Source organism: Girardinichthys multiradiatus, chromosome 10 (assembly GCF_021462225.1).
Source record: "Girardinichthys multiradiatus isolate DD_20200921_A chromosome 10, DD_fGirMul_XY1, whole genome shotgun sequence".
NCBI classification, from domain to species: domain Eukaryota; kingdom Metazoa; phylum Chordata; class Actinopteri; order Cyprinodontiformes; family Goodeidae; genus Girardinichthys; species Girardinichthys multiradiatus.
This window is the reverse complement of record NC_061803.1, coordinates 4,499,097-4,521,192: the sequence shown is the minus strand read 5'-3', so window position 1 is coordinate 4,521,192 and position 22,096 is coordinate 4,499,097. Positions and strand designations below refer to the sequence as shown.

At 41.0% G+C, this 22,096-nt stretch overlaps 3 protein-coding genes across 5 annotated transcripts; 1 reads left to right on the top strand and 2 right to left on the bottom strand.

The window, feature by feature from the left end:
* Positions 1-3,225: 3,225 nt before the first annotated feature.
* Positions 3,226-5,586, bottom strand: vkorc1 (vitamin K epoxide reductase complex, subunit 1). The gene is made up of 3 exons (XM_047376320.1): positions 5,325-5,586; positions 3,841-3,950; positions 3,226-3,675 (listed from the first exon to the last, which is right to left on the bottom strand). The coding sequence occupies exons 1-3, from the start codon at positions 5,504-5,506 to the stop codon at positions 3,464-3,466; spliced, it is 504 nt and encodes a 167-aa protein (XP_047232276.1). The 5' UTR covers positions 5,507-5,586; the 3' UTR covers positions 3,226-3,463.
* A 1,099-nt stretch (positions 5,587-6,685) lies between these two features.
* mapk7 (mitogen-activated protein kinase 7) lies at positions 6,686-16,678 on the top strand. 3 transcript variants are annotated; one of them, XM_047376313.1, is made up of 7 exons: positions 6,686-6,801; positions 8,289-8,581; positions 8,686-8,851; positions 9,049-10,526; positions 14,809-15,860; positions 15,950-16,080; positions 16,379-16,678. In XM_047376313.1, exons 2-7 carry the CDS (start codon positions 8,305-8,307, stop codon positions 16,524-16,526), a joined length of 3,252 nt encoding a protein of 1,083 aa, XP_047232269.1. In that variant the 5' UTR covers positions 6,686-6,801; positions 8,289-8,304; the 3' UTR covers positions 16,527-16,678. The 3 variants fall into 3 exon arrangements, with proteins under 3 accessions (XP_047232269.1, XP_047232270.1, XP_047232271.1); XM_047376314.1 differs by lacking the exon at positions 14,809-15,860 and having other exon boundaries at positions 16,379-16,520; XM_047376315.1 differs by lacking the exons at positions 15,950-16,080; positions 16,379-16,678 and having other exon boundaries at positions 14,793-14,984.
* Positions 16,679-16,821: 143 nt separating this feature from the next.
* zgc:92313 (uncharacterized protein LOC436869 homolog) lies at positions 16,822-21,587 on the bottom strand. Its single transcript, XM_047376316.1, has 6 exons — positions 21,274-21,587; positions 21,014-21,126; positions 20,773-20,849; positions 19,190-19,461; positions 17,318-17,478; positions 16,822-17,210 (listed from the first exon to the last, which is right to left on the bottom strand). The coding sequence occupies exons 1-6, from the start codon at positions 21,317-21,319 to the stop codon at positions 16,962-16,964; spliced, it is 918 nt and encodes a 305-aa protein (XP_047232272.1). The 5' UTR covers positions 21,320-21,587; the 3' UTR covers positions 16,822-16,961.
* Positions 21,588-22,096: the final 509 nt, after the last annotated feature.

The window sequence follows — 22,096 nt, the reverse complement described above, 5'->3', positions numbered from 1 at the left end:
ACCTTTTGCTGTGACATAGTTTATTCTGTCATATTTGGTCCAAATACTTATGGAGTTTGATCGTCCATAATAACACTACATAGTGCTCCTCATGAATGCTTATAGTGAGTTTCTTTTTTTGCTTTTTGTCACATTCACATACTTTAGATCATCAACCAAGTTTAATATCAGACCAAGATAACCTGAGTAAATACAAAATGTGATTTTTAAATGATTTAATTTACGAAGAGTAAAAATGTGTGAAAATATAATTAACTCCTTGTTAAATTATATATTAGCTGTGATGTACCACGTTTTTGATTCAATTTATCCAGCCACATCCAGGCCTGATTAGAATCCGTAATTCGCTCATATAGAACCTGCCTGACTGACAACACAAAGTCAGCTAAAAGATTTCAAAAAGCAACACATCATGCTTCTATCAAAATAAATTCAAGAATAGATGAGAAACAGAGTCCCTGGAAAGTGCACCAAATATTTTCCAGACATTGCTGTTTGTTTCTGTGTTGCCCTGCGATTGACTGGGGGACATGTCCAGGTTGCACTGAGACAGGCAGCACCCCCACTGTGATTCTAAAATAGATGTTATAGGTTTTCTGCTGTGTTTGGCATCATTGTGATTTTCCATGATGTAATTTGAACCAAGCTTCAGATGACAAACACGGACTCATGTAACTCCAGAATACTGTGGTATAGATGAGTTTGAGGTTTCCAGGTTTTCCTCCCACATTGTGCTTGACAGTTGGTGTGAGGTGTTTGTGCTTATATCCAGTATTTGGTTGTTACTGTGCATGACGCCGAGTGTTATGGCCAAAACATCTCCACTCTGGTCTTATCTGTCCGCAGGAAATTGTTCCAAAGGTTTTGTGGTTCATTTAATACAAACCTAAGTCTACCTGAGAGAAGAGGTTTTCTCCTGGCAACCCTCCCAAACAAGTCATTCCTGTTCAGCCTTTTTGGGATTGTACTGTCCGATGGTGTTCCAGTTGTTAGCACTGTTGCAGGTGTAATGGAGTTTTGACAAAAATTCAGAATGAAAGACTCACCTTCACCGTCTCCACCTTCCAATGACTCTTCTGAGCGTCTCCCGGCCTTCCAATCAGCATCCTGTCCGCCTGATTCTCCATCCAATCACCTTCCGGCGCCTTGCTTTTAAAGGAGCTTCTATCGTGTTCATCTTCGCTTGTCAGCTGAGCTCATCCCTCCTCCACCCCACCTCCACCATCTTCCGTCACATCTACTCCTGGCTTCCTCGCTCCCTGGCCACCAATCCACCACCAGTGTCGGATCAGGGGGAAGACATATTTAAATCTAAACCTTACAAATGATCATCTTAGCTCATTTCATTCACAGCATTCATGTCTTCCTCCCAGGTCCGAGCGCCAAAGAAATAACCATGTAATTTCTCATCATTAAAACTTTTCTAATTGCCATCCCTTTCTTTGTGAGTCTTTTCAGATTGAATTGCCTGTTGTGGCTTCTGCACTGTGGCTGCTGGGTGGATCCCCTGGGATTTTCCCCTGCTCTTCTCTGGGGGGTTGCGGTAGTCCTGGCGGTGGTTCGCCTGGGGTTCCTGTGCTCTAGGGGGCCTTTGGATGTCTGTGGCTCAGATCTTCCCCATATGTGTCCTGGGTCCAGGAGGGCAGGTCTGTGGCTCCTCACACTCGCTATTGCATATTTTTATGGAGAAACCTTGTATTAACAAGCACACCCACACTCAGACCCACAGGTGTTTAGATTTAGGTGTTAACAAATACACAAATGTATTGTGAATGTTTCTGCAGGTGTAGAAGCAAGCAGGGTATTATCTTGTATTCTCTTCATCCTTCTTTCTCTCCTCCATTCTTTTGTCCTGCCCCACCTCTCTCTCTTTCATGCTTCTTATTTTCTTCCTTTTCATTTCTGTCTCCGTGTCCGTAACAATTGAAATAATCCTAAAGCAGTTTCTAATAAAGTTTCTTTTATAAAAATCAAGCAGCGCTTTAAACCATTAGCTGTAATGATCCACTTGTGAAAGTAAATCTGTTGGGCTTCTTCTACTCTGCCAGACAGGTCACGGTAAAAAAAAAAAATGGTTATGTTAATGAATAATTTTTCTCAGTATTGAAAGATAGACTTTAAATTGCTTGGAAACGGCCTTATAACCCTTCCTGGATTTATAAGCAGACACACTTGCTTCTCTAAAGTCATTGCTGATGTATCTTTTTCCTGACATTGTGCACAGACCAAACTGCTTCTATACAGGTGGCGACACCTGCTGATGATCTCTTATTCCAGTAGATTTGATCAGCAGCATATTGCTACAGTCACTCTTAAATCCTATAAAAGAAACAAGGGTGCACTTAGTTTTCACAGTGCACTTTTGACTTTGTATAAACTATTTGGATCTAAGTCTTCAGCAAGAAATCTTTGTTATGACTGCAAATCACTTTAACAGAAAATCCCCCGCTGTGAGACATTTCTCTATACCACCAACGTCTGAAATATTGTATCTTTGTTCCACAGATCAAAAATCTGATACAGTCATAACTAAAGTAACATGAAACAGCAGGTTTGTGATTTTCAGGGGAGAGGCATATTGCAATCAAATATGGAACGGACCTAAATATCTCCTAATGCATGATTAGAATTTTGTTTTTGCTGTTATATTAAGTCAGTCATATATGTGTTTTGTTTCTACATAATAATAAAACAGAAAATTAACCATATATATCCAATATCTGTATGATGTATGGAGGCCAAGCATTCAATTTTATAAAAAAATAAAATAAAAAGATAAATGTGCCAAAATAATTTTGTTGTAGTTTTTTTTACCTGCTCAACAATAAACTAAACATTCAATATTTTAATTAAACAACCAAAGTAGTCTGTTTGTTAGAGAAGGTTGATCTGTATCACTACTGTTTCAAAAATTAAAAAGGGTCTTAGACTTATTAACAAAAATAAAGAAAAATCACATTAATCATATATGTAAAGGGGAGAAAGACTACACTTTTCCGCTTTTTTTCAAATTGTAATTCAGTTATTTGTATATTTAATGTGTTTTGTATTTACCTCTTTAAATATAGATGTGTCCATTTAGAAAAACGGTTTCTTTTGCCTGTATTTATATAATTTAACATTGATAACACAAATTAAACGTGGTACACAAAGCCTGTTTAATCAAACCGAACCAACAATTGGTATTTGGCTCCCTCTGTTGGTATTACTAAGTAATTACCGGAGTGATGGTAAAAATGTGCTTTTATTGCATAAAGTAAAATCATATCAGACCATAAGATATTTGACAAATATTTAAAGCCTGTCACAAATGCGAAATGGTATACAAAAATATGTATTTTTTTCAGTTCATCACTAAAATGATCAGATTTTCTAAGAAGAATCTGCAATTATTTCTTTATGAATGGTATAAAAACAGCGAATCATTTTGGCCCAGGTTAGCCTTTAACAAATGTTGCATTTCCTATCCAGTCTTTTCCTTCAGTCCTTCAATTGCTTTCCTTCTCTTCAGGTTGGTGTAGAGCAGTGCAAAATTGACAATATACGTTGAGACGCACACCATGCAGAAATCTCCCAGAACAAAGGCGAGAATAGATGCAAGATAAATTGAGCCAGCCACGGACACCCAGGAGGAGAGGACCAAGGCCAGGGCTGCCTTTTTAGACAGAGACAATCCTGCAATGCAGATAAATTAATTTTACTGTTTCAGTTTATATATTATACGTGAGGTTATAGGGGTTGATATATATATATATCAACCCCTATAACCTCACATGCTGACTAAGACTCTCGTTCTAAAATCCCTGCTCTATAATTTGCAAAGGACAATGGCAGACTAACCAAGGCCCATCTGCAGAGTGTAAAATGCGATGCCGAGCACACTGTTGGGCTGGTTCAGAAGGCTGTCCTTGGCCACAACGAGCTGGACCAAACCAAAACCACGTCCCCATCTGCCAAAAAAAGAAAGCAGTAACATCAACAAGGCAATGCATTCTTAAAAATATAACAAACCTTGTCTTGCAGAAGTACGGATGTTCCTTTTTCTCTTTTTGTACAATCCCAAATTTTAATGTATTTTTCTGGGACAATTGTTGAGTGGAAAGAAATACAAATCTTAAATCTGATGTGCTTGTGTATTCAGCCCCGATTGACTCTGATACCTCGAAATAAAACCCTGTGCAACTGTTTGCCTTTACTTAAAAAGTAAATAGAGCTGATCCGTGAGTAAGTTTGTTAGAAAACATCAGTAAACAAACAGCATCATGAAGACCAAGTAGTGCAGCAGACAGAGCTGGGAGAAAGCTGCGGAGATGCTTAAAGGTTTAGGCTTTAGAACAATATCCAAAAAGGTCCAAACAGCTCATGAATACAGACAGTATGGGATAACTGCAAACCTACAAAGACATGATTGGTCTAAACCTAAACTGACAAGCTTTTAAGGAGAGCATGAGTCATAAATCCAGCCACGGGTAATTCTGAAGGATCTGCAGAGGTTCACAGATCAGGTGGAAGAATTTGATGATATGACAACTTTTAACTGACAACAAATCTGGAATTAATGGAAAAGGGGCTTGAAATAAAGAATGACATTAGAATCCTAGTGCAGTTTCCCCCAAGACAACAGGGCCTAAACACACAGCCAGAGCTGCAGGGAATGTTATATTATTATTGTGTTTAAATGGCCCAGTCAAAGTCCAGACGCTCTCCCTCCAATCTGAAAAAGATTAGCAATTTTGCCAAAAAAATCCTATCTCTACATGTACAAAGCTGGTAGAGACATACCTCAATAGACTCCCAACTGTAATGGCAGCAAAAGGTGGTTGTATAAAGTTTTCAGTCAAGGGGGCTGAATACAAATGCACACCACACTTTTCAGATTTGCTTTATATTTAAAAAATGTGGAAACTATGTATCATTGTCCTTCCACTTTTTTGGTTGTAATACTTTTACAATGCTCCCTACAGCTTTTTTGACCTTTAATTATACAGGATAAATATTGAGAAATAAATTCTCATTTTCAAGAGAGATCTAAAATAATAATAATAAAAAACTGTAATGCAGCTGATATGAACTTTTAAAACAGTATCAGACAAACATGTACTGATGTATTCAGGCAGTGTTAAACAGCAACTAATGAAGGGATTCCCGAAGGGATTTCAAAACTTCAACACGTGGCAATGAAGGGGGGTTGACTGGTTTAAATATGCCGAGACAGGCATTAAAAACACTGACCCACACAGCTGTGCACAGCAACATGGCTTAGCCTGCTTAAGGTTCATGGATTCTGCAGGTATGATTCACATAAGTAGGAATAAAAATCCTACCTGGAGGTAAAAACCTTGGAGCAGCTCACAGACTCCCCCAGGTCGCACATTGCCCTGTAATCTGGGTCTCTCTCTCGGGAGAGCTCCACATGGAGAGCATAGGCAGACAGCACCAAACCCAGAAGAGCCAAAATTATGCGCACTTTGCGCTCCCATCTCGGCATTTCCTGAGCCTCAGCCATGTGGACGCTCTTACGGTCAAGATTAATCGCTTGTAACAGTTATAGCAAATCTACCCAGTGTCCTCCCATCATGGGAGACGTGTTAAAAGTCACATTCCCACTTCTGATTGGTTGACTTGCCTTCGGTGCCTACTTGCCATTGGACGGTAAGATTCAATGTTGAGTCAGACAAATGGGCGTTTTTTGTTTACTGTCAACCGCCTATTGGAAAATGTGTCAAACTGTCCATTACAGCTTACTTTTTGTTCATTTCTATATTTTTATTGCAGTAGCTGGAGCAATTTTAACCCCGTTTTATTATTTTTACAGTAATAGTAATTATCAACAGCACGTTTTTATGTTTTGCTGTTCTTTTTGCCTCATTTTGGATTTGTGAGTATATCTCGTTTTTATTGTGCAAACAAAATGTCGATTAATGTTAAGAAAATAAGATAAATTAAAATAAAACAATGCGCTTTTATGTATGCATGTTCCCAGTATGATTAATTGTAATATCAGAACTGGAAAGAGATGCTTGGCTTCAATATTTGGCAAGCTATTATATTTAATGTGCCCTACACTCACACTCTCCATGCTTATAATATATCTGGGCATTTGTGTGGATTTTCTCTGCCCTTGAGCCCCATATCTTTCTTATGGATTATTGCTCAGGAGATGCTAAAGATCACACAGTGATGAAGACATCGTAAAGAGGACAAAAGAGAATTATGAGGAATCTGTAGATTAATTGCAATCCATATTGTTAATATCGCACTTGCATGTTCTCATATTGTGCAGCCCCAATTGCTACCAAGTTTAAATAGCGGAACGAGTCTTCAGGTTAAAAGTTAAAAGTACAGATACCAAACAATATTTTTTTTTAAATAAAACGTGATAAGAACATTTTTCCTACATTTTCACTTTTGCTGAAACATTTTATGCCATTCTCGGGTTCTTTAGTTCTTCAATCTGATCATTATATTGTCACTAGCCTTTCAGACTGCAGCCATTAGCTCCATAATTCCCAGAAGTTTTATCCAGCTTTGGCAAAATGTGGAAAATGACGTCACCACCCATAAAAAATGAACCAAATCACAAGACCTTTGTATTTGGTATAACGCCCCGCCTCTAGGTGTATACTGTGCGCTTACTGGATGATTTCCCTTCCCTCCCCTTCTCTAATTGGCCTCCCACATGACACTCAAAGTGAAGCCGGAAGTGGATGAGGAAGCTCCGACGAAACAAGTGAATTATTGTGCTGGCTCGCGATTAAAACAAAAAAATATGGACGTTATGGTGTCGCTGACAAGCTGAAAGTATGTTAAGTTTTCTTGAATCACGTTTATTTACTGTAATGTTTAAATACATAACCGATAATGAGCAGATTTAACGGTACGTAGGAAGCAGGAGTTTCAGGTATCATTAACTAGCATACGCCCCTGCGTCAAGACGTGGGGAATGTTGCTTCTTTGACACCGTTTAACAAGTAAAACTGGGGTGTTTTTCTCTTCAGCTTTCAGATCGGATCTGTTTTAAACATTTTCTTGAAAGCTAAAGGTTACCTTCCCTTTTAGATACATTTCAGGCGGCGTGTCTTTTTCTGTACTCTTTGTTGCATATTTCGTTAATAATTGAGCCTGTTTTAAGAAAAAGGAAACGGGTCGTTCTAAAGGGAGACTGGGGTGTCTAATTGGGGACCCATAAAGTCGTAATTAAGGGAAATATACAGATAAATCTAGTATTAATGAAGTTAATGCTGACTCTACTGTAGCTAAATTAACAAACCTGAAAAACCCTCTTGTGCACCATTAATGGTTTACAGAGTTGGCCACTGAGGCTGTTCCCAGTTATATTCAGTTCATTAATGAGTAATGCCATTCATTCATCCAACTTTATGTCTGTACATTACTATTACTACATGCGTTTTTTTCACGTGGACCACAATAATGTAGATAAAATGAGTTATTTCAGGGTGTACAGTATTTTTTTGTACCTCTTGTAAAGATGGCCAAAATTCAGTTTTCATAGCTATAACGTAACCTCACATTGAAAAACGTAGAAACCTATTATTTGAGTACATGTATACTTGTGAAAAAAGTCCATGTAAGGAAATAATTTAACAAATCACTTAAAGCTCTAACAAGACTCTTTTTTTAATATATACCAGAGGTTGCAGGAACTTCTAATTAGCAAATTGATGACTTTCTGATTCCCTGGGGTGTAAATATGACGTGACACAGAAGCCTTTTTTTTTTAACCATAGGCTGGGCGAGAACCCAAGTTTTTCTCATCATTGGTAAAACAAAAAGTAAAAATCTCCAAAGCTCACTGCAGCACAGTGTCATCTTATGAGTCTTTATTCCTCTTTAACGACCATCAACCTCATCTCCATGCTTACTGTTTATTTGGAGTGATACTAAAAGATCACCTTTCTGTCACAAGCTTCACAGACATAAACACAAGAAGTCTGCTAAACTTTACTGATACTTAAATTAGAACCGTGTGCTTTGGTCAGATGAGACTAAGACTGAGCATTTTGACAACAAACACCTTATCCTGACTTAAGTATGGTAGAGGATCTGTGATGCTGTGGGCCTGTTTCTCTTCCAAAGGCATTTTCAACCTTCTTATCCTTGCGTCCAATGGCATGATACATATAATATTTTAGATAAAAATCTGGTGGCCTTTGCTTATTCATCAGTTAGTGGAAATCTTTATTTTTATATAACTGCAAAGTTGCAAAGACATGACAGTCAGAATCTACCAGATTATGTCAAATAATACCTTTTAATTTGCTTTTCAGGTTTCATTACAGACAAATGTCGGCTAAAGAGGGAGGAGGTGCCAAAGTCTTGGCCTCCCCTGAAAGAATGGCCATGGACAAAGGCAGACCATGCCAAAACCAGAACCAGCATCAATGTAGAGTTGAGGCGACGGGCAGTAATGCAGACACCAGCATAGCTGCAAAAAACCTGGCCCTGCTTAAAGCACACTCTCTGGACGTAAAGTTTGACGTTGGAGAGGAGTACGATGTCATAGAAACCATCGGTACCGGGGCATATGGAGTTGTTTCGTCTGCCAGAAGAAGGGACAACGGTAGATAGTTTGATTTCTTACTGTGTTTGAAGGTGAACATTTGTGTTTAGCTGCAAATGCTCTTTGATCTTTTCCTCTCTGTTCTTCATATTTACCTTATGTAGGCCAGCAGGTGGCAATAAAGAAGATCTCCAATGCTTTTGAAGTAGTGACGAATGCCAAGCGAACATTGAGAGAACTGAAGATCCTAAAACACTTCAAGCATGACAACATTATCGCCATCAAAGACATACTGCAGCCCAACCTGCCTCACTCTGCCTTCAAGTCTGTGTAAGTACACATTTTATCAAATTCCAAGTGCTTTTAAACAGTTTACGTACAGTGTAACCTTTCATAACAAGGACAGCCCATTGTTTTCTCACATTGCACTCAATTTCTTTCTATTAGTCCATTCTTATGTGAATACACCAATCTGACCTATGTTGTTATTCCTAACCCCTTTCTGTGCTACGGTCCTGTGTTTGCAGATATGTAGTGTTGGACCTCATGGAGAGCGACCTGCATCAGATCATTCACTCTGCCCAGACACTAACCCCTGAGCACACACGCTACTTTCTATACCAGCTTCTCCGTGGCCTTAAGTACGTTCACTCCGCAAATGTCATCCACCGTGACCTCAAACCCTCAAACCTGCTGGTAAACGAAAACTGTGAACTGAAAATTGGGGACTTTGGCATGGCAAGGGGTCTGAGCTCCCACCCGGAGGAATCTTATTCCTTTATGACAGAGTATGTGGCAACCCGATGGTACCGCGCTCCTGAGCTCCTGCTCTCTCTCAGTCATTACAGTTTAGCCATTGACATGTGGTCTGTGGGCTGTATCTTTGCTGAGATGTTGGGGCGGAAGCAGCTTTTCCCTGGGAAGGACTATGTGCACCAGCTCCAGCTCATTCTGAGTGTGTTAGGCACTCCTCCTGAGGGTTTGATCGGAACTATCAGGGCTGACCGGGTACGCTCCTATGTTCAGAGTCTCCCATCTCGGACAGCCGTGCCTTTGGCCAAACTGTACCCACAAGCTGAAGCCTCGGCTTTAGACCTCCTGCAGGCCATGCTGCAGTTTGATCCTCGCGAACGTATCAGTGTGACAGAGGCACTGGATCATCAGTACCTGTTCAAGTACCACGACGCAGATGATGAGCCATCTTGCGTGCCAGCTTTTGACTTTGAGTTTGACAAGCTTCCAATGAACAAAGAACAAATTAAAGAGGCCATTTTAATGGAAATTCAAGACTTTCACAAAAAGAAACTGAGTCCTCGTCCAAGACTGCAATTCAGGCCTTTGCCAAGAGTTAACAGTGGAGCAGCACTAAGCAGTAAACAGCCAGCAACTGTTGACCTGACCAGTGAAACAGTGGTCACAATGGTGCAGCACCTTGGTGCAAAACAGATTCAGAAACAGCAAATGAGAGAAGCGAAATCCCAGCAGCAACAAAACAACCCACCGGCAGAAGTGAACCAAGCATTTACAAACCAGGTTGATCTTGTCCCGGCTCATGCGCCCCACCATTTGCCCCTCCTCAGTAAAAGTGAAAGCGGTCCAGTCGATGTGGACATGCCTAGTGCCAACTCTGACAGTGGTCAGCTAGAGACAATAGATCTAACCACGCCAGTGTCCACCCAGGACGCTCCATCAGAATCGATGAGAGATGGTGAGGCACAGGAAGAAACACCAAACAACCAGAGCCAGCCCATGGAGCCCACCTCTATTCCTGCATCACAAGCACAAACCATGACTCCTCTACCAACTACTGTGCCTTCCCTTTCTCTGTCAGCAGCACAGGCCCAGTCTCTTTCTCAGTCTCTTTCACACTCACTGTCCAAGCTTGCAAAGCCTCTTCCACGTGCTGCTGAGGGAACCAGAAAGGAGGGCGCCATTTCTGAAGATACCAAAGCTGCCCTAAAAGCAGCTCTGTTAAAATCAGCTCAAAGAAATAGAGCCAGGGGTGGTAAGTATATCATTTATACATCACAATTATATATGATGATATATCACAATATATCATCACAATTCACTGCAAGTATTCATACACCTTAAACATTTACACATTTTGTCATGTTACAACTGTTATGTATTTTATTGGGATTTTATGTGATTCACAAACTCAAAGTGGAAGGAAAACGATATATGGTTTTAGAAATATGACAAGTTGTGCGCTGTTGTATTCAGCACCAGTAAGTCAATATTTGTAAAACCTCATTCTGGGTTATATATATATTTTTTTCCCAGCACTAGTGGCCTTTATTTTTTGACAGTAGGCAGACAGGAAAGAGGGGTAGAGAGAGGGGGAGACATTTGGCAAATGTCGCCGGGTCCGGGACTCGAACCCTGGACAGCTGCTTTGAGGACTATAGCCTCTGCATATGGTCGCGCGCTTACGCCCATACACCATCAGCGCCACACCATTCTGGGTTATATCTTTACGAGCTTTGCACATCTAGAAATTACTTTTTTACCCATTCTTCTGTGCCAAACAGTTTTATTATTTTTACAGTAATAGTAATTATCAACAGCACGTTTTTATGTTTTGCTGTTCTTTTTGCCTCCTTTTGGATTTGTGAGTATATCTCAATTCAATTCAAAAATACTTTTTTAATCCCAAAGGGAAATTAAATGTTGTTGTAGTTCATTATGAGGGTTTCCTCAAAGAGTCGTTGTAGATGCTGATGGCTGTGGGCAGGAAGGATCTCCTGTAGAGCTCCGTCTTACAGCAGATCTGAAGAAGCCTCTGACTGAAGACACTCTGTTGTTGTAGGACAGTCTGATGAAGAGGATGCTCAGAGTTCTCCATAATGTTCTTCATTTTATGAAGAATCCGTCTTTCCACAATGATCTCCAGAGGTTCCAGAGGAGTCCCCATAACAGAGCCAGCCTTCTTTATCAGCTTGTTGAGTTTTTTTAAGTCCTTGGTTCTGATGCTGCTTCCCCAGCAGATGATGGCAGAAGAGATCACACTCTCCACAACAGACTTATAGAAGATATGCAGCATCTTGCTGCAAACACCAAAGAACCTAAGCTTCCTCAAGAAGTACAGTCTGCTCTGTCCCTCCTTGTAGATGGCTTCACAGTTGCATCTCCACTCTAGTCTGTTGTCCAGGTGAACACTGAGGTATTTATACTCCTCCACCACCTCCACTTCTTCTCTCATGATAGAAATGGTTTTTGACTTATTCCTGTTTCTCTTAAAATCTACAATCATCTCCTTTGTTTTAGTCACGTTCAAAATGAGATGATTATTTCCACAACATGCCACAAAGCGGTCCACCACCTTCCTGTACTCAGCTTCTTGTCCATCTCTGATCCACCCCACGACTGCAGAATCATCTGAGTATTTCTGCAGATGACAGGAGTCTGTCTTGTACTGGAAGTCTGAGGTGTACAGAGTGAAAAGGAATGGTGAGAGTACAGTCCCCTGTGGTGCTCCTGTGCTGCTGACTACCTGGTTAGACTCACAACCCTTCAGTCTCACAAACTGTGGTCTGTTTGTCAGGTAGTCTTTGATCCAGGAGATTGTTGAGGCCTCCACCTGAGTCTTCTGGAGTTTCTGACAAAGCAAATCAGGTTGGATTGTATTAAATGCACTGGAGAAATCAAAGAACATGATCCTCACAGTGCTGCTGGCTTTGTCCAGATGACAGTGGGTTTGTTGAAGCAGATGTATGATGGCATCTTCAACTCCAACTCCAACAGCGATAAGCAAACTGAAGGGGGTCCTGATGGTTTACTGTTTGCTTACTCAGGTGGGCCAGCAGGAGTTTCTCTAGGACCTTCATGATGTGAGATGTCAGGGCAACAGGTCTATAGTCATTGAGGACTGATGGATGAATTTTCTTTGGTACCGGAACAAGACAGGAGGTCTTCCACAACACTGGAACCTTCTTCTGGGCCAGGCTAAGGTTGAAGAGGTGCTGCAGAATCCCACAGAGCTGCTCTGCACAGGCCTTCAGGACTCTAGGGCTGACATGATCTGGACCTGCAGCCTTATTCTGATGCAGTCTCTCCAGTTGCATCTTCACCTGACTTCTTGAGACACACAGGTGGAAGGGGGAAGTAAAGGAAGCATCAGCATCTTCTGATATGGTTGAAGGCAAACATGTAGAAGCAGAAGGGTCTAGGGCTGAGGTGGAAGATAAAAAATGTGAGGTGTTACTGGACAGCTGTGGGTCCTGTGGGTCAAAGGAGGGTGGGATGTCTGTTTGACTGTGAGCAGGAGAGGAGGATGCTGAGCTTGTTTCTGAACTGAACCTATTGAAGAATGCGTTCAGTTCATTGGCTCTGTCCAGACCTCCATCGGTCCGATCATCCTTCTGCTTGAAGCCCGTGATCTTCTTCATCCCTGTCCAGACATCTCTGATATTGTTTTTGCTGGAGCTTGCTCTCCAGCTTCTTCTTGTACACCTCCTTGCTGTCTCTGATCTTGACTTTAAGTTGCTTCTGTAAACTCCTCAATAATTCTCTGTCTCCCTCTCTGAAGGCTCTTTTTTTCTTGTTAAGCAGATCCTTCAGGTCACTGGTGATCCAAGGTTTGTTATTGGGGAAGAATCTCACGGTTCTGGTGGGGATGATGTTATCCACACAGAAGTTTTTATAGTCGGTTACACATTCAGTCATGGCATTGATGTCCTCTCCATGTGGCTGGCACAGTGCGTCCCAGTCTGTAGCCTCAAAGTAACCTTGCAGAGCTTCTTCAGCTTCCTGTGACCATTTTCTCACAGTCCTCTTTATTACAGGTTGCCTCTGAACAAGGGGCACATATTTCAAGCAGAGAAAAACAAGATTGTGATCTGATTTGCCTAGAGGAGGTCTTTTCTCGTTTTTATTGTGCAAACAAAATGTCGATTTATGTTAAGAAAAGAAGAGAAATTAAAATAAAACAATGCCACTTTAAGGTATGCTCGGTGAGATTAGAAAAACCTACATTTTAAGCCCTGCTTCAGCTACCCAGACTTGGACTAGGTCATTTTTCCACAGGAATGTATTTTGGTCTAAACAATCCCACTATAGCTCTGGTTGTATGTTTAAGATGAACCTCTACCAGAGTCTCACGTCTTCTGCTGCAGATTGTTCTGTATTTAGCTTCCATCTTCTTATCAACTCTGACCAATTATGCCACTAATGCTGAAGAAAAGCTTCCCCACAGCATGGTGTTGCCACCACCATGCTTCACTATGGTAATGTGTATTTTTGTTGCCCTATTGACAGATTGTCCTATCTGAGCTTGGTATCCCTGCAGCTCCTCCAGAGTTGCCATGGGCCTGACAGCTTCTTTGATCGGTGCTTTCCTTGACTGGCCTGTCAGTTTAGGTCAGGGGTTCGGAACCTACAGCTCCTTAGACACTCCAATGTGGCTCTTCAAACTTTGGCCAAAAATGCTAAAGAACTGAACAATATTTTAACATGTAAAGGTAATAAAAAATGTTAGCTTTAGCAGTTTTTTTTAGGCGTCTTCATGCATTATATGCGTAACAATTCCACAAAGAATGACATTAACAGTTTAAGAAATATTCATTTTTTTATGAAGTAATTATTTTGTAAATAGCTTGCAAATGTTTCTTTGGAAGTCTTCTATAAAAATGTAATGTCCGGTTGAAGGAAACGTATTAAAAAGTAAAAACTAAACTAAAATTGTCGTTTAATTAAAAAATTCAAACATTTCCTATAGTGGTTATTATAAAAACAAGCTATTTTGAAGAGACACATTGTTTAAATAGCACTAAACTAATTTTGTTTTGCTGGACTGAAGGCAGAATTGGCTTTTAGGGTTGTAAAGGTCGCTGACCCCTGATTTAGGTGGATGTCCATGTCTTGGAAGACTTGTAGGTGTGACTCTCTTGACGTTTAAAGCTTGGGATATTGCATTACAACTTAACTCTGCTTTAAACTTCTCCACAACCTTCTCCCTGACGTGTCTGCTGCGTTCCTTGGTCTTCATGATGCTGTTTGTTCTCTAATGTTCTCCAGCAAACCTCTTAAGTCAGAAACAGACCATCTGCATTTATACTGAGGTTAGATTTCACAAAGGCAATCTAACACCAGTAAACTAATTACCTGACATCTGAAAGCAACTGATTTCACTGATTTTGTGTTGGGGTATCTAAGTAAAGGGGGCTTAATACAAATACACTCCACACTTTTCAGATTTTGATTACTATTGCCAGGCACTTTCATACCTAACTGGGACATACCTACTTTCAAACTGCTCTCGACCTGATAGGAGTACCTTCTTGCAGATGGAGCTGCTTCGGCGCTGGGCATTGACGTTGGCGCAGTAGGAGGTATCTCCTCTGCAGTGTCTTCTGTTCCCGAGTCGCGGCGGCCTGTCACAGCCCAGGAGCGTCAGCGAGAGAGAGAGGAGAAAAGAAGGAAGAGGCAGCAACGAGCACAAGAGAGGGAGAGAAAATTGAAGGAAAAGGAAAGAAAAGAGAAAAAACAGGGGGATTCGCTGGGTGGGGTCCTGCTGAGCGACGACGACAAAAGCCTCTTGCAGCGCTGGACAAAGATGATGGACAGCTGCAGCGAGAAATCCCAGACTGCTATTAATGATGGGAAAACTAAGGATTGTAACCTGAATTCACAAAGAATGAGTGAGAACAATAAAACAAACACAGAGGGGCGGAAAATTCTGTCTCATGAGAAGCTAGTTTCTCAAGTAAAACCGAACCAACACGGGCTCTTTCAGCCTCCCACCACCCAGCAGCTAACTCTACCCTTCTCCATGAGCCACAGGAAGCCTCTAGGAGATATAGTTGTTGCTGTACCTGGAGGGATGGACATGACTGTCACTGCTGGATATCTTAAAAATGACAGACTCCAACCTCACCCTGGGGGCAATGGGGAAAACGGGTTCTCCGGTGTGGGGAACTGGAGCGGCCAGCAACTGGAAGCGCAGGACAGGACACCTCAGCCATCGTCCGGCTTCCTTCAACCCCAGCTCCAACCGCAGAGTCAAACACAGCCCGACCCTAAACCTCAGGCGCACCTGCTTTCCATAGAGAGTTTTTTGTCCAAAGCTCCTCCAATAACCATCCGAGAGACAAATGGAAACGTGGACCTCAGGAGTCAGAGTAACCTCAACTCATTGACGGCGAATACTGGACTCTTGGAGAAACTTTGCTCTTCTTTGGGTGAGAAAACTGCAGCACAAAGTTTAAACCATCTCTGTGGGACTTTAGGGGTTCCCTCCCAGCCACATCCCAGCTTAGGATTTACAGATACAGGGCAACAAGGACCCTCTATTGCCCCTGACATCCATACAGTAACACTGCAGCTCTCAAAGTCCCAGGTGGGCAAATGTATACCAGGCTTTAGTCATCTTTTTATGAAGAGTTCATAATTTAGCTGACCCACTGTTCTCCACCTTTCATCCATCAGGTCGAGGACATTTTACCTCCTATGATCTCAGTCACCCCCAAGGGCAGCGGGGCTGGGTACGGGGTGGGCTTCGATCTGGATGACCTTTTCAACCAGTCTCTAACAGAGCTGCAGCACGGTGACCGGGACAGGTGAGGTCCAACACAGGTTTTAGTGGGGGCGCATTCTTATTACTCTGCCACATCTGTAGCTTTTCTGACCAATAGGGATTCTCATTTCTGGTTCTTTTACTACAGATTTACAGGGTTTTACTAATATCTTTGCAGGTGTTCTTTTGAGAGCACCTGCAAAGATTTCATTTTGCTTTTATTGACTCTGAAATTGAGATTAAGTCTCTTTACAGTAGGGTCCTGTAAAGAGAAAAATGCCACATTCTTTTAAGCCTTTAAATATTGACTCTGTGCATTTTTTTTCCCTGTTCTCCGTCAGCTACGACTCGGCCCCTCTGTCTGCCTCCCTATTATCTGATTGGAGCGAGGTCCACCGCATGACTGTGGCCGACCTAGAGTCGCTGCAGCAGGAGTTGCAGCTCGGCTCACCCATGATTCTCTCTGATACCATCCCCCATGACGCCTGACTTTGCCTTCTTCCTCAAAGACACTTGCGTTTCAACCTATAACAACTTCAGCAAGATGTATCAAGTCAACTTAGGTTTTTTTTCCATAGACCATGTAAAACATTTCTTAAGTCATATTGCATTTCTGTAATAAAAACATTTTGGCACCACCAGTCTGCTGCTGTTTGTGCTCCATTTAAGATCAGGACGTTTGTATTACAAGCCCAAATCACTGCTGGTTCTGATGCTGCAGATGATTTTAAGAACACTTTGAAATTAACAGATGACTCAAAGTTAAAGACGGTAAAACATGATCTGAAATCAAACTTTTATTTAAATATTCCAAATTAAATTTCTCATTCTGATTTAATGTTAAAATCTACTTTTAATCAAACCTAATAAAAACAATGATGCAACAATGATTTATGAAGACAATTTAACTATATGGGGTTTTTTTTATCTCCAAGTTAGCATCAGCAGAGTGGACAGACTGCTAACCAACAAGACAACACCCCGGGTCCGGTGAGCTCCTCCGTACAGCTGGAGGTCTGGTATTGTGGAGCTGATGAAGTCCGTGTAGCTGGTCAGCCTGGTGTACACACCTGGCTTGTTTCGTTTAGCACAGCCATCTCCAAAACTCACCACCCCAGCTTGCACCCAGGTCCCGTTTATCATTTTGCAAACCAGGGGCCCTCCTGAATCGCCCTGAGGAGATGAAGTTATTCATATTACACCTCTGAGGTATGGATGCAAGGCCTAACGAGTAAATGTTCTGTGAAGGGAAACGTAACAACGCACTGATCCAACAGTACCTGGCAGGAGTCTTTGCTGCCCTCCTGATATCCTGCGCAGATCATGTCATACAGAATGTCCACCTTCTCCATCGGGTTTGTTTGGTACATCTCCTGACAAGAACTCTGGGAGAGGATTGGCACCTGCACTTCCTGCAGAGTCCCGCTTCCTGTCAGAGGGACTGAAGAGGTTTGGACTAATGAATGTAGGCACATTTTTAAACGTAATTACCAACTATAAGAGCATCTTAAATTAAAATAATAAGGAAAACTGATTTATTACACACAATGATGCACTTTAAGTGCTTATTTCTTTTTATTTTGATGTTCATTCTTGAGTTTATTGTACCTTACAGCCAATTAAAACCCAAATGTTGATTTGTCAAAACATTAGAATATTCAATATGATCATTTAAAGCGGCCTTCGGCTCAGGTTGGATCAGATGTCTCCTCTTCCTCTCAACAGTACTCTGTAGGTTCTCTACTGGGTTTAGGTCAGGCCAGTTTGCTGGCAAACCAAACAGTAACACCATGGTCTTTAAAGCTGGTATCGGTACCGTCGGTGTGGACAGGTACAGCGTCCGGCTGGAAAATAAAATCAGCATCTACATAAAGCTTGTCAGAAGGAGGAAGAGTGAAATGCTCCACGATTTTTTTAGTAGATGGTTCAACTGACTTAATAAAACCCAGTGGCTCAACACTAGTAGGTAACATGGCTTCACAAAACTCACACTGGACCTCAAACAAAAAGGATTATATAGCTCTCCACGTCCTCCAAACTCAGAGAGTTTATTTTAATTTCATCTAAAGAGGGAACTTTGGACCATATGTTTAGTGCTGTGTGGCGTTCAACTGCTTCAGTGCTAACAGGCCACTAAGCCTGATGCAACAAAACTAGTTTTGGGTTTTGTTTTTAAGTTGTAACAAATTTTATTTTAATGAGTAGTTTAAACACTGATGGTCCAGTAACATGAGCTTGCTCCGTTTTATCCGTGATTCCTATTCCTCCCATCTCACCAACCCACATAAAATATGTCTGCAGAGTCCCCATAAATGTGCTAAATGCGTCTCTGTTATCCCAGTTGCTAATGCTAAGCTGGTAGCCACCATTAGTTCTGCTGTGTTTACTACGCGGCCTCACTCCCAATTCCTCAAAACATACCCTACAACATATTCACGCTGCACCTTTTTACGCGTTATCCGTTTCAGTTTATTCGTATTTGTTGCTTTTTACCATTTTTCCTTCTGTAGTTTATTAGTTTTTCGTATTCTTTTCGGTGAATGTTAGTAGCCTGGTTAGAGTTTGTTGACTAAAGTATTTTAACTGGACGTTGAAGGATTTTGTTAATTCCTGAATTTGGAGGGAGGTTGATTGTTTATTCTGTATGTGTGCAGGGCTTCCCGTTTCTGACAGATATTCATAAAACAATTACTGACAGAGATGATGCCTTTTCATTTTAAATCAGAATGTCCTTCCTCGTTGATTTTGATGATATAGACATTTTTAAACCTTCTTAAACATTTATCATAAGTTAAAGATGCATTTCTCATTATTTCTCTGTGGCCCTTTCATCTCCTCCATTTCCACATGTACCTCTATTCTCATGTTTATACTGCTCTCAGTTATAAATCTTCATCTTTGCTGTGCAGAAGAAATAGATTAATAGTTAAAGGAAGTTGGCGGGCGGGCCTAAATTCTGCTCAGTGGCTTAGCTTCATGCCTTTTGGCCAGTCTGAAGGAGTTAACAGAAAGGCAGAAAATACATCACTGCATGTGTAATGAATACAGCATACTGTAAGAGCCCCACTTTCTGAACTGAAATTACGTTTGTGGATATTCTGCTTTCTAGAAATGTAGCTGTAACATGACAAGAAGAAATTAGCAAGCTTTACCATCTTCCCGGATGTTTCCCCAGCCAGTGACGTAGCAGTTCATTCCAGCTGGGAACAACGTGCCCGACTCAGGCAAGCACACAGGCTGGACGTAGTTGGACCAGACCACTGGTGTGGACAGCTGCAACAGAGCTATATCTTTACCATTATTCGGGTCTTGGTAACCGGAGGGAATCACTATGCGGTTCACATAATGCATCGACTGCTGCTGGTTCACCCCATGCAGCTGGTACCGTCCGATGTATAGAATGTATAAGGACACATCGGATGGACTGTAAGAGGATACCAAATTTGTAATGTTAAAAGAACAACAGGCCAGGAAGCCATAAAATCATCATACTCTCTTTAAATCTGAACAGGAATTATGGGCCTTTCATGTAAAATGCTCCTAATAATAGGTCAATAGCTTTTAAATATTCAGTGTCACTTTACACTATTAGAATGGCATAACAACAAAAATGGAGATAATGCAATCATTTCAAATACAAGGATGTCTTCGGATAACCTTCTGAAGTGAGGTCAGTGTCGTTTTTATTTTCTTTGGCTTAAACTGGCTTCAATATTCTGTCTCCAACACAAAGTACATTTGCTGCAACCTTGACAGATCTTTACTGACATTCTGTAATGTCTTGTAATATTTGTTCCAAATATCAATTATTTTTAATAAGTAGACATGCAAAATGCAAACTTTGGGTTTCAGGATCTCTCCATTTTGCTCCTCAGACTAATCAGACATTCGGACCCTTTTTCTAAAATAAGATTTCTTGATAAATTTTAAATGATATTTAAACTGTTTAAATGATATTTAAACTGAAAAACCACATAATATGCATGTTTAGGGCTGTTATAAATAACACATTACCTTCCTTACTATGCCCCCGCCAAAAAACATGTTATAGTTCAATTTCTAACCCCGTTCTCTTTTTGCAAACATTGTAAAGCTTTTTGCAAACATTGTAAAGCTTTTTGCAAACATTGTAAACTCTGAGCCTGTGGAGCACAGTCATTTAGCCATTTAAACACTGATGGTGAAAAAACATTGCTTTAGGACTCTGTTGCCCTGTTTGAGCAGTAAGACTCTGTTAATATTTTGTCATCGCAACTGGTGCATTTTTCACATAAAAGGACTGTTTGGAGTGCAATAATTGTTGGCTAATATATCCTAAGTTTAATGAACTTGCATATTTCATGCTAATGTAATATTTAGCCAGTGGGACAGAGTCTCACGGCAGCAGATACTCACAACGGACACTAATGGCATTGATCAAAATGTTAAAGGTCACAGAGGGATGGAAGCACAGATGAGAAAGAATAGGCAAAATCATCATAATATCACCATAATATCTGCTAATATTTTGCAACCCTATTTAAGTACATATTCTTTATGTATCTAAATTACCACAAATTGCAACATGCAAATGAACAACTCAAATTCATTTTGTATCAGACTAAAAATTGCTAGATACATTTAATGCAATGAAACAGCCCCTTTGGACCGGAGCTGAACTGAACGCCAACTTCAGCATTATTCTTTTTCAAAAAGAGCCCAGCAGCTGATTTTTATTTGGGTAGAGCTTTCTTACTCAGGGAAGCAGTGTGCAGCTGATAGGACCCAGTTCTCAGTGATGATGGCGCCTCCACAGACATGTTCTTGGGATTTCTGGAGGCACAGAGGAAAGAAGGAAACAGCAGTGAGTCACCTCTGCATCACAGGCAGAACCCCTCTCTCAGCAGGTCAGCTTCACAAATAAACCCAGCCTACCTACAGGCACAGCTGTGTACCCGCTGGATGCATGTGTAAAAATCTGTTTAATGGTGACTTACCTGAATATCCACTTGCCACGGCCAAGCCCCAATCGTAGCGTCCACCCCTCCTACAATCCTGTCTTCCTTCAGCGGTGGACGACCACATTCCTGGGCGTAAGAGCCCCATAAACCTGATATAAATGCACAATTATGACCCAAGAAAAATGGGGAGATTTAACCACCGATAAACACAAACAGCTAAGAATAAGCCAAGAGTACACGGTGTCTGTTTATCGAGCAGACAAGAAAACAAGCATGGCGGGGAAAGAAAAACTCACCTGTTACGCATCCAAAAACGAGAGAAAACACTAACTTTGTCGCCATTTTGAGGCGTTTCGCTGAACAATAACCTTGAAGGAAATCCCTTTAAGTCGTTTGAAGATGGTTATCTTAACAGGTTTTAACACTACATGTAATCCTCCTCTCTTGTGATGTTAGAACAAACACTGCAGAAGGAAATATAAAAAGTTACATCTCTTTTCTTAAAAGTCTTGTTTCCACCAACAATAATCCGTGAACACTTGCGGGTTTTTCGACAACCATCCGCGGTCCCTCCGAAATTCCAAGAAACAGTTTCTGTACAAAATTGTTACCTGAGCTACGTCACGCCCAATCAGAGCCTTTATCCCGCCCACGAAACACACCTGAGCCAATATCATCAACGGTGAACTGCATTGTTGCATTCTTTATAGGTTTTTGTTTTACTATTAACGGGGTTAGTAGGAAAACAGCCAAGGATTGAAAGGAAAATACGTAATACGGATATTTGATCAAAACTCTAAACAAAGGGAATTCAAAGGTTAGTTTGGAGACACAAATATGGTAGTTTTGTAAAGTTTCTAACTCCTGACATGGAGACCTTGTCACGCCAACAAATAAACCTTCTGTTTGTTTTTATGCGAACATTTTGGATATCCTTGTTTTAATATCATTTAGTAAACGATTTGATCTTTAAAGCCTGATCAAACTTAAAAGACTAGGTTTTTTAAAAGTATTTGAAAAGTAATAGTTTAGCTGTTGAAGGTGCCAAACTACAAAATATAGCTACAATTCATATCTGAAAGAAAGTTTGGGTTTCTCTCAACAATGGCAGCAAGTACC